The 12750-nt window shown below is 38.6% G+C and overlaps 1 protein-coding gene across 1 annotated transcript in view; it reads left to right on the top strand.

Annotated features, from left to right (window-relative positions):
* Positions 1-12750, top strand: part of ANK2 (ankyrin 2) — a gene marked incomplete at its 5' end in the record, with an annotated part of 189955 nt that overhangs the window by 138766 nt on the left and 38439 nt on the right. Inside the window, 6 exons of the mRNA XM_080621291.1 lie at positions 1729-1953; positions 3581-3679; positions 4826-4980; positions 5914-6125; positions 6940-7144; positions 8211-8307. Coding sequence (XP_080477417.1) covers positions 1729-1953; positions 3581-3679; positions 4826-4980; positions 5914-6125; positions 6940-7144; positions 8211-8307 — 993 coding nt within the window. The remainder of the gene's footprint in view (positions 1-1728; positions 1954-3580; positions 3680-4825; positions 4981-5913; positions 6126-6939; positions 7145-8210; positions 8308-12750) is intronic.

Genomic DNA, 12750 nt, shown 5'->3' with positions numbered 1-12750 from the left:
GTGTTATTAACTACCTCTAAATGCATCCATCATAATAGAGACTTGGACTGATTCTCTGAAATGTAATTCAAAACCACTTTGATAAAGCTACAGTATTTTTGCAACAATTGAGCATTTAGTATCTCTTAAGCTCTTCTTTCATCTGTGCTTTAATATGTATAAAGTGTGTGTTTTGTGAAGGAAGCTTCCAAGCTCTCAGATAATCCCCAGAGAATCAAAGCTGTAAAATGTTTTCATTTTCTTTTTTTCCCCCCTTGTTAAAACCACAGAAACACCAACCTCTAAGGAATGAGATAATGGTTGTACTACCCAGACTTTTACACTAAACAAAACCTAGAGGTATATGAATGGCAGTAGAATAGGAGACTGCATGTGTGAGAAAGACTGGCATCCGTGGTGCATGGTGTGCTTCTGACTGGCGCTTGTGGCTCCTTTCCATCACCCATTTTTCTGATTTGCACGGTGTGTTGAGTGTTGTGTTTTTACAGCATGTGGAATTACTTGTCGCTGTGTGGACAAGAAATGGATGCAATGTTTGTTGCACAGAACGGTCAAGGGAACAGTGGAAAAATACCTGTATTTGTTACTTATGTTATAAGGGCTTTTCTCTATTGCAGGTCATTCAGTAGCATTTCTGCGACTCCCAATGTGATGATTCTATTTTAGTGGCTAGAAGTAGGCCTGATACCATTCTGTCTCATCTACTCTTATTTTCACTTCCAACAACCTGGCATTCCCATCCCACATCAGGCATGATCCTAAGTCATAAATCAGTTTAAAAAAAAAATAAAAGAAATTGAAGTAGTTCTATACCTTTCCCAAGAATGTCCCCAGTCTTTGTAACAAACTTGACAAAATCTACCGGTTGGTTATACATGGCAGTATTAAAACTTCAGGACAAAAGAAATTTCATGAAATGTTTTTCTCCCTTTTAAAGAAAAAGAAAGAAATAAGAGGGCTCTCTAAAGATGTTTTTCTGCATCTGTAAGTTTTCCACTGGGACATTGTATTGCTGTGGAAAGTAATGCGGAAAGACAAAAATCCATAAATGAACTTCTTATATAGTGACTGCAGGTATTGTCATGTCACCAAAATCCAAAATTTGCCCTCAAACAGTAAGGATGTGTTGGGTTTTTACATAAATACGTGCTAGCTCCAGTCATATAATATGAATTGTATCCACATGCTCCATAATGAAATTTTTTTTTTTTTTTAAATTCAAACCCATTTTTTGTTAGAAAGTATTGTTTAGCAAATAACTAGAAGATCATATAGATATCTTAAAATCACCCAAAGCCCCAACAATCCCTCCAATCAGAATTGGCTTTATATCCATGAGTCATAAATAATATTCTTCGATCAGATAACTAGAGTACCAAATTTACAGTGGATATGCATGCAGGTACACAGTAGTGATATTTGCAGTTGACTTTGTCTCTAATAGGTAGAAACACATGTGCTCACATTTCTTAGTGACTGCTGGTATTTGTCCCAACAGCAGCACTGTAAAATACGACTTTCTGTGAAGAACTCTTAGATAGCAGATGTTAGTTTAAATAATAAATGATCTTAGCATGATTTGGTGCTTCACATGGGAGAAAGGCTTTTTCAAATTGTACATCTTGAGAAAGAGCGATATGTTCATATGTAGTTTGTTACGTATGTGGAACATAACCAAAGGCATTTCAATATGGCTTGTATCTAATTTTCTTCCCCCGGATTTTTCAGCTTCCTAGTTAGTTTCATGGTAGATGCTCGTGGGGGTGCCATGAGAGGCTGCAGACACAACGGACTCCGAATCATTATTCCTCCACGGAAATGCACTGCTCCAACACGAGTGACTTGCCGGTTGGTGAAACGTCACAGACTGGCCACCATGCCCCCTATGGTGGAAGGTGAAGGTCTGGCCAGCCGCCTGATAGAAGTGGGACCTTCTGGTGCTCAGTTTCTTGGGTAAGGGCTGTCATCTGGCCTAATGGAAAATGTTCAGTCTATTTTTGTCTGTTTGCAAGTTGCACTGAAATGGTTCCTTTTTCCGAAAAGATGCTTGTAACATATGGTAACAGACTGGCTGTGTGAAATACAAATCAGTTGTTAGTTGACAATTCACAAAGCTTTATGCCTTTTCCTGTGAAAACAGGTATTTTAACCACTAGCAGGAAGACTACTGTGCTTCCTTGCAATAGAACTATTACTCAGTGTTGTGGTATTATAGCGGGAAAGGACCCTTTGCAGCCAGGAAACAATCTGCATCTAAGGCATGATTAGCACAGCACTGGTCTAAAGCCCAAATGTAAAGCCTGCTACATGTGCAACACAAGTTACTGCTGCTTATTTTAGAGACTTGTGTTGTGTTACCAGTAAATTGGACTATTAGGGAAGCACAGCGCCTTTGACTTTTCTGGGGTTGAAATTGCTAAATTAAGCAATGGGACAACCCTGGAATTTTTTGGCTGTCTTTTTTGTCCTATGCTGCAAACCCCATAGAAAGATCAGATTTGTGGCTGCTGCTGAGCTTGTCATAGGGATTTTCAGCTGAAAGCAGCAGTTCTCCACACTTTATTTGTTTTACCAACTGTTCTCCCTATCAACTGTGGCATCCAAAAATGGATGATTGAAGGAACCACTTCTATTACAATAAACAGTTTCATTCAGGAATTGTAAAAAAAGTGACTCTGTAAACAGGAAGAGTTACAATCCATTTAGGAACAAATCAGTTGTTTTAAAATCTTATTATAATGGGCAGTCATCAGAGCTGCTACCTTTGTTAGTGTTTTTGCTAAAAGATTGAGCTGAGGGAGAGAAAATAGGTGATTGGTAGCTTTTAACTGCCCACTGCGTTTCTATGGAATGTGAAAGGAGAACATGCCCAAGACATCTTCTGCCTATTTCACTGTTCCTGTAATCTGGTTAAAAAGCAAGAGCAGTTCTAATACAGTGCAAATGTGATGCTAAGAGCAAGCCAACCATTCCTTTTGACATACAGGCTAGCTCTTGTGATAAAGTAACAGCAAAAAAGCTATTAATCGGATGCTTTATACCACCAGGTCATTTTTAAAGAGAAGTAGAAAGAAAGAAGAAGAGCAGAAGAAATATTGTGCTGTCCCTTTTAGTGTTACCATTATCTTTGTCACACACAAATTGATCTTAAAGAGTGTCTCCCATTTTATTTTTAATGGTTCTTCTACCTGATGAGAATGTTTCACCTGAAAGACATAGCATAGTTTTATTCATTCTCAGATCTTTGTGACCTTCTTGCAAGAGTTTTTCTAGATGTTGTGCTGGCAGTGAAATCAGAAAATTACTGTACCGTTTACAGAGATGCATTCTAAGGTCTGAATTCTGTTCCCACTGAGTTCACTGCCAAAACTTCCTTTGCCTTCCCATAAGCAAGAAATATCCTAAATCAAGGAAACTAATTTTGCTCATCACCAAATTGTCATCACTAGGATGAAACTGTATTCAGTGTACAGCCTAATTCCACTCTGCGGACCAGATGGGTGGCACTGGCATTCTGGCACAAAAAATACATAAAGCTTATTTATGTTCTTTCTTTCATTGCTGCTTTGGATGTACTCAGTAAACTTCATCTGCCTACGGCTCCTCCCCCACTTAATGAGGGAGAAAGTTTGGTCAGCCGAATCCTTCAGCTGGGGCCTCCTGGGACCAAATTCCTTGGGTAGGAGAGATGAAACAAATTGATGGATGCTGACCTCCCCATTCTCCTCCTCCTTCTGCAATATGATTTTTTTATGTCATTATGCCCATGATATTGTCTCTTTCTATCATTTGCAATTTTGTATACCTAACCCTTAGTGGACCATTTTTCAACCCTTGTGATATGTGGTTTTGTTTTGGTGGTATGTTTGTATCTTTTTCTTCAAGTACTGTGGCCTTCATTTTTGTTTTGGCATGAAATCTTCCTAGTTACATGCTTGGTGTCTGTAGCAAAGCAACCTGGATTGGGACAGAAAAAAGGAATCTACTGTAAATTTAAATTTTTTTTTTTATCAACTTATATGTTGGATAGCACCAGCATAACAGAACACATGGCATTCACTATGTACATGGTAACCTGTGGAAGTCCTCTAATTAGAGAAGTGTATATACAAATATATTTGTATTTTCTCTCTTATTTCTAAGAGTACATATATATATGTATATATAGATCTAGATATATGTGCAGGTGTTGTATATATGTGGCACATACACTGATACATATATTGACACCTGCTTGTTAGACAACAAAGCTAATTCTTATCTCCTATACTGAAATAGAAACCCAGATAATCTCCTCAGACCTCCTTTATCTTTCCCAGAGTGTAAATCAGGAATAAATTCATTGTAATATGTAGAAGTAAAATTGGCACATAATACAATAGCCCACCAGTTGCAATGAATTATTCTGATTTATACTAGTATAAGTGAGATCAGAATTTGTCCCACTATTGATATACATTACAGTAGATTCTCTTTGAAATGAAGTTGTGCAGGTTAACCCAGACAGTAGCGACAACTAAAATGAGCATGAGTTTTTCTATGAATTTTCAAAACAATTACTAAATTTCCTGTTAATTATTTTACCAGATATCATTCACACTGTGGAAAGAGGTGAATGCACTTTTTAATCTGTCCTTCAACATTTACTGGGTCCCTGTAAAAATCTAGTATGTGTTAGTGACCTACTCATTTAGGATTATATGGAAGCGTTCCAGCTTAACAGGTAGAATTCCAGGTCACTTTGTAGCAGACTGAATAGAGTGGCTGTTAATCCTGTTTCTTCCTCTCTCCCATGTGCATTTAATGCGCTATGTTGCTGTGCCAGGCCTGTGATTGTGGAGATTCCCCATTTTGCTGCTCTGCGTGGGAGAGAGCGAGAGCTGGTGATCCTGCGCAGTGAGAATGGGGACAGCTGGAAAGAGCACTTCTGTGAATACACTGAAGATGAACTGAACGAAATCTTGAATGGGATGGATGAAGGTGCCCAGTGTGACTTTTTTCTTCTGCTTCCACTTTTCTCCTGTAAATGAGGGTCATAGTCTCCTACCATTTATTCTGTTTACCACCTCATGTTTGGACCACCCTAGTATTTCTGACACTACGTTCTCCAGATACTTCATTTCAGTCACACTAGAGCGTAATCATGTTCTCAATATAGAAGCCAGCAGGTGCGCTGCATGCTTGTGCTTCCCTTGCGTGCTCTGCTGAAGTAGTGGGACAAAACAAAATCCACCATCACGAAGTTGAGAATAGATGCTAGACTTACGTTTTTTACTGCTTCTTTTCGTAGTGTTGAACAAAAAGCTTCCATAACAAACATCTTTCCAAAATAAGTCAATTTTCATACTAATCCTTACCAAGCAGCTACATGTGTGCGAGGAAATGTCAGTCATGGGTATGCTTGCTTTTGGAGGGAACAGAATGGCCTTGGGCTGTCTAGGATCTGCAGAATTTGTTACTAGTTTTGATGGGGTTTTTTTAACAAAAAAAGTTCCAAAAGTAAACCAGCCAACTCAATACTTAGAGCTGAACTCAGACTTTGGTACTTTTTTCATTTGGAGTTTAGTTTACTTGATGCCACTCCAGACCATGGTGTAAACACTTGAAGTAGAAAGCGGCTTGGACCAATCCCTTTGCTTGCTTGTCTACCAATTTGGGGGATTTTATCAAAATGTTTTGAGTTTGCTGTCTTAAGCTCCCTTCAGTTAGTTCTGTCAGTCTGTTCCTTTCTTGATTTCTCTGTTTTATCTGAACTTAAAATACTGGGGTATGTTTCCTTTTCCCCTTTGATTTCTAGACAAAATACTTTCGTAAGTTGCAGTTAAACTGTGAAAAGCTTGAATGCGCTTTGAAATTCACTGTATTGTTTGTACAAAACTCTTGTCTTCTGACCATCTTCTCTTTTGGCCTCAGTACTTGATACCCCAGAGGAGCTTGAGAAGAAACGTATTTGTCGCATCATCACCCGAGATTTCCCTCAGTACTTTGCAGTGGTATCCCGGATCAAACAGGACAGTAACCTCATTGGACCAGAGGGTGGTGTGCTAAGCAGCACTGTTGTACCACAAGTGCAGGCAGTCTTCCCAGAAGGGGCTCTCACCAAAAGAATTCGTGTTGGCCTCCAGGTACAGAGAAACAACTACTACAGGGCTTATCTTTCTTTTTTTCTTTTCTTTTTTTTTTTTTTCTCCCATGTAAAATCACCTTTTTGGAATGGAGATCCAGCATATTCAGCTTATGATGTTGTAGGTTGTTGTCTAGAATGCTTCTAGTAAAAATAATAATAACAAAAAATTCTGTTCAACAGCCAAAGTTTTGGATATTCCTATCTGTTAACTGTCTATATGATCTTGGTAACAGCACCCAATTTAGTTGGTGATGATATTAACGTAACAGGTCATAGAATAATTTCTTAAATGCTTTTTATGAAAGGCATCAGAGAAGTACAAAGTGTTGTAATAATTGGGTCAAATCTACAGATTCTCAGTGTGAAGTAAACCAGGCTAGCAGTTAATTACTAAAGGAGGGGGAAATCTTTCTCTTACCTCCATCCCCGACTCCTGCTGCCCATATCCACAGCTTACCTTGGCCAGGAGACTGTCCTTGCTGAAATCCCCTATGAATAGTTGAATAATTAAAATAGCTCAGAGCTTGTTCTAGGGTGGACAAAAACCCCACAGGTGACAAGGAAGTCAATTAATACTGTAAAGGGTCTGAGAAGCACCAAGAAAGGGGATAGGAAGAGGAGAGAGGCATGGGAAAGTTGAGAAAGGGAGGTCTGCCCTTCTCACTGAGAGTCAGTTGTTCTGGCTGCAGATTTTCAAGAGAAATGGTGCCATTTAGTGTAAAAATTTAAGGGCAATATACAGACTCGGTTCTTTACATACTCATTAAACTGTTCTCAAATATCTATTCTGTTACTGTCTTTGTTTTGGAAAGGCTCAACCTATGCATACCGAACTTATGAAGAAGATTTTAGGCAACAAGGCTACCTTCAGTCCTATAGTCACTCTGGAGCCCAGGAGAAGGAAATTCCATAAGCCCATCACAATGACCATTCCCATCCCCAAGGCCTCCAGTGATGGGATCATGAATGGTTATGGAGGTGACACACCTACTTTAAGGCTACTATGCAGCATAACAGGTAGGATGCAAATACTAGAGCTTTTTATCTGCATCTTTAAATTGTCAGTCATTGTGGGCTGAGTATGTTACACTGATGGTACACATGGAAAACTTGGTAAAAATGTGGCTGGGATGAGAGCCTGTGAAAATAAATTACTTTCCAAACAACTTCTTTATAGCAGAAATAACATTTGTTGTTTTGACTAACAAGAGATGTGTAATACAGATTTTGGGCTTGGGTTTTTTGCATTTTCCTTACAGTTTGTTTCTTGAAAACCAACATACCTCTGCCTAGCAGCGTAAGTGTAATGCAGACATAATGTTGCAGTATGCTTCAAGGAAAATAGTGGAGTTAAAACACTTTGTACTTGCTATAACTCCAAATTGATGAGCGTCTCAGTCTCAGTTAAAAGGTAGAAATGAGCTGCATACATTTATTCTGTTTAGAAGTTAGCATCTTTCTTAATTTTCAAACTGATTTCAAATACTGACCCAACATAAGATACATTACACATTGAAATGTGCCATGAGTCATTCCAGAGAACCCATGCCTTTACAATTTTCTGATACAAAGATGTTAGGTAGCTGCTGAAATACAACATGTCACTATCAAAAAAGTATTTGCATTTAAATGGAGAGGAATGGTCTCCTCAATACAGAGGAGTTTGTTTCTTGGAGGGACAGTAAATCTGCAAGGATCCTCTAGAAAACTTCAAAAGGGAGTTTAACTGCATTATATCTGGGCCAATTTTGCCCTGCAGATGTGAAGAGTCTAGAACAAGCAAAAGTAATTTCTAAAATTACATCTCTCCCCCTAAATTCAGCCTTTTCTAATGTTTCTGGAACTGTTCTGCAAAACAGATATTTGAAAATAATTTGGGAGCTTTGTTTTCTTAGACGAATCCTGTATGATCCTACTAGCATTAGCGGAATAACATGGACCTGAGGAGAAGACACATCTGGGCTTTTTTCTGGTTTCATAACAACTAAAAACTCAGAAGAATATAAAATATTTTTAGAAGCAAGAAAGTTGCAGACTTGCTGGGTTTTAATTTAACATTTTGGGTTTTTTAATCTCATTTCAGGAGGCACCACCCCTGCCCAGTGGGAAGACATCACTGGAACAACACCACTGACATTTGTTAATGAATGTGTTTCCTTCACAACAAATGTGTCTGCCAGGTACCTATTCATCAAAACATGAGTTTTATAGTCTTGCTTTCAAGTGTATGTCTTTTCTTTTTCTTTTTTTTTTTTTTTTCTTTCCCAGTGAGTACTTCCTTTAACCTATTTCAGTTGATGTAGCAGAAGGAACATAGATGCTTTGTTTATGCTGTGAACCAACTGGCGAAGTATTTTGTAGCCTCCTAGCCCAGACAGATTACATACCAGAGCTGTGAAGTCCTTACTGGCTGTGGAAAGAAAATGATGTCTTTGTCATTTTATTTCAGCTATTGGTCCTTTGCAGTCACCACCTGCCATGATCCTAGAAATGACATACTCATTTCATTCTGAAATAGTAGTCACAGAATCATAGAATGGTTTGGGTTGGAAAGGATCTTAAGGTCATCCAGTTCCAACTCCCTGACATGGGCAGGGACATCTCACACTAGACCATGTCACCCAAAGCTCTGACCTTGAACACTGCCAGGGATGAAGCATTCACCACTTCCTTGGACAACCTGTTCCAGTGCGTCACCACCCTCACAGTAAAGAACTTCTTCCTTATATCTAACCTGAACTTCCCCTGTTTCAGTTTAAAACCCATTACCCCTTGTGCTATCGTTACGGTCCCTGATGAGGGACAGTTCCATTTTCAGGTAGCTAGAAAAAAAAAAAAAAAGGTTTAATTTTGAATACCACTTGTTTCCATGATGCAGAAATACTCAAATTTCCATGGAAACAGAAATCCCTTATTTGGGTAGTTCAGCATCCATCTTAGAAAAGATGTTACTTCCAGAATATCCTACAAATAAGAAATCAAACAGAAAAGCCTGTAAAATCTCTTCTAACCATCTGCTCTAGTGATGAAATTGAACTGCTGTCTTTCTGAAAACAGAATTTCGTATAAAAAAATTATATATATATATATGTATTTTACTTTGGACTCTGTGGGTGATTGATATCACAGAAATGCTCAGAAGTCTCTCCCTTTGTATTAGGAGCTGCAGTCCATGACCTGGAAAGTATTAAATTTAGTGTGTGTAGCCTAGCAAATGGTTACAAATATCTTGGAAAACTTGCCCATGAAAATCAATGAATTTCCTGGAGTGCAGAAATGGATTAGGTTTGCTATCTAATGACATACTCTATTGAATGTTAACATGAGTTCAGCTCTTGCAGTCCAATCTACAGTATAACTGTAACAATAAGTGAAATAGGGTATTATTTTTCTATACTGTCTCGGGTCAGAAATAGCTTTCTTCCCATTATGTTGGATACTTTGCTTATGTATGTTTCTTTTCAGTTCAACTGAACCTTTTTCTTTAACAGCAGTGTCCACAAGAGGGAGATCCTAAAGTGCATTTTAGCTCTCATCTGCTACTGCAGTGCTCTGTTTAAATGGATAAATTAGAAATTAATTTAAGAAACAGATGTGGAGACTAGATGCAAAGTTTGAGAGGTCAAAGTCCCTAAAATAGTAAGTCCCTAAAATAGTAAGTCCCTAACAGGGCTACACATGAAATACATCCAGAATGAGGGTGACAGTTTATGAAACTACAATCCATAGTAGTAGTGGATGTTTCCTAATCCTAATGATCACATTAGAAGTTATTGCTGTTGCTAATTTTCTATTATATAGGGTCTCTTTCTATTATAGGCAGGGTCTCAGGTAGAGATTTTCATGGGTTCTACTTCTTCATTTTGCTCTAAATGAATGTTCAACAGTCTGCTTTAACAAAAACATTATTTTAAATGCTGTGAAAGTTAGAAAATGGGATTTGTTAATGTATTTACAGTCAAAGAATTTATTACCTTCTTTGCTGAAGGACAAGCTCACTTGAATTTCTTCACTTGTGCATTGGTCTGAAAGTGCATCTACCCTTGTGTGCTCCTGAGAATCAGTTGGTTCCTGACTGCTATTCACACTAACTTGTTTATATGTAGTTATATCATTAATGATGGAGAACAATTTTCTCATTCATAAGACAAATGCTGTCCAAAATGAGCTTGGGAAAGAGATACTTTTGTCTAAAATACCTGAGTTAAGCTGCAGAATTTGAGGCATAGCTCTTTCCCATTTCCTGAGCTGCAGCTTTTCTAAAAAATTAGTATCTATTTGGGCTTTTTAGCTTCTGGTGTATGACAGCAAATCATTTGAGCATGTGGTGATTTCTCAGACGATGTAGCCTTTCCAGTTTGAGTCCAGCATAGCATAATTCTCCCACACATGAAAGGGAAAGTATCACTCTGCAGGGCCTTGATGTACCAAACATGCTTGCTTTCTTTCAAATGTCACCAGCCTGTTTTGTACCCCGTGTGTTTGTTAAATGTTCTGAAGATAAGCACAGCATGAAATTCACTACTGTTCAACTGCGGATGAGTACGACCAGATAAGTCACACTTGAAAGGTATGCTTTGTGGGTTTATAATACCATGTAATCTACAGTAAGTAATAAGCCCCCTGTTGGTTATATCAGCTTTTGAGGTGTCTTTGACCTCTCATGACTTCCATCTCCATCCGACAGGTGTCAAACTCAAGCATGGTTTCGACCCACACAGTGAATTTTATTTAAAAGAAATGTCATCAGCTCCACAGAGAAACTAAATTAAATTATATCTGAGAAAGAAGGCAACATGTGTTACTCGTTGTAAAATGCTTGGTGCATTTCCACTGTTACATTTTGGGAGGAGAAGTAAAATTATTTTAGTGAAAAGTTGTTATCTTTGCAAAATAATAAGTCAGTTTTCTTGACAAAGGTATAGGGAAAATCTGTAAATGGGTATTAGTGGGCAAGGTTGTCCTGGCTTGAATGACGTAAAGAAAAGCTAAAGAACCTGTACTTTTCAGTAAACAGGAAGGTAGTTTTTGGTAGAAAAGGACCTGTTCTGGGAGCTGAAGTTCTAGCCTGCGTTGCAACATCCATGGTGTGTCTTAAGTAACTGTGTATGTTTGACAAATTCTGAGGTGGCTTGTTCCAGTTCATGTGCACTGGCAATACCTTGTAAGAGGCAGATGCTCATTTGTAAGAATTATATTAGTGAACTCAAACAATTTATGACCTTACCCTGTAATCTTAAAGTATTTCTCTGGCATGGTGGTACCCAAATGAAATAGCAGTAGCAGCTCCTGGCTTCACACGGTGCAGAGCAAGTAATTTATTCAAGGAATGTTTCCCAATTGCTTTGAATGTGTTTGTTTGTCTTGTACCTGTGTCACAGACTGGGATCCACTGGTGTATGCATTAGAAAGATGCTGTTGGTAAAACGGTATGTTAGAAACTACAATGAAAAGTGAGTCAGTGATGATCATAACTGTGTCAGGCAAGGGTAGTAGGAATCAGATGTGGACACATCTGCTTTCAGGGTCTTCAAAATATAATATGGCTTAGATACAGAAATACATACGTTTTCCTCCTGTACTCGGCACTGGTGAGGCTGCACCTTGAATCCTGTATTCAGTTCTGGGCCTTTCTCTACAGTAAGGACATTGAGGTTCTGGAGTAGGTCCAGAGAAGGGCAGCGGCGTTGGTGAAGGGTCTGGAGCACAAGTCTGATGGGGAACAGCTGAGGGACCTAGGGGGTTTTAGTCTGTAGAAGAGAAGACTCAGGGGGACCTTATTGCTCTTTACAACCACCTGAAAGGAGGTTGTCCTGAGATGAGAGTCAGTTTCTTCTCACAAGTAACAAGTGACAGGACAAGATCAAATGGCCTCAAGCTGCATCAGGGGAGTTCTAGATTGGATATTAGGAACAGGTGATCAGGCATTGGAACAGGCTGCCCAGGGCAGTGGTGGAATCACTGTCCTTGAAGGTGATCAGAAGTTGTGTAGATGAGGCCCTTAGTGACATGGTTTACTGGTGGCCTTGGCAGTGCTGGGCTAATGGTTGGTCTTGATGATCTTAAAGGTCTTTTCCAACTCAGGTGATTCTATGATAATATATATTGCTGGTCTTCTATAACTTATTCTAGAAGAGATTTAATTTGTTTGTAAAAGGCAGGAAACATTTGATCACATTCTCACTACTAGGAATCAATTCAGATTAAAACAAAGTGTATGCCATAGCCAACCTTTGAATAGAAAAAGGAAAACATTTTTTTAATATTGTGATGATTTCTGGGATTTCTTGATTTTGGTAAGCCATCAGTGACTGTTTAAATATTAGAAACATACTTATAAATGTAATATATTTTATAAACACAAAAATATGAAAAGGTTCATGTATGTAAATCTTCAGGTAAGGTTTATGAGACTGGCACAGGACAAGTGAACCCCTGACATCCTTTAAAACCCAGTCATGTCCCTGGAAGCAAAAAAGTTTCCAGCTAAGCGAGAACTTGTCAGAAAGGCAAGCAGTGGCCTGAAGTTTGTGCAGCAGGAGACCCTATTGAAGGGCCTGCATTTGGTATTTTTTCCCTGTTGATTTTGATTCATGCTCCTAAATACATAGGGGGTACGAAAA

Source organism: Psittacula echo (assembly GCF_963264785.1).
Source record: "Psittacula echo genome assembly, chromosome: 1".
Lineage (NCBI taxonomy): Eukaryota > Metazoa > Chordata > Aves > Psittaciformes > Psittacidae > Psittacula > Psittacula echo.
Note: the sequence above shows the minus strand (reverse complement) of the source record. Positions and strands in the feature narration are given on the sequence as shown.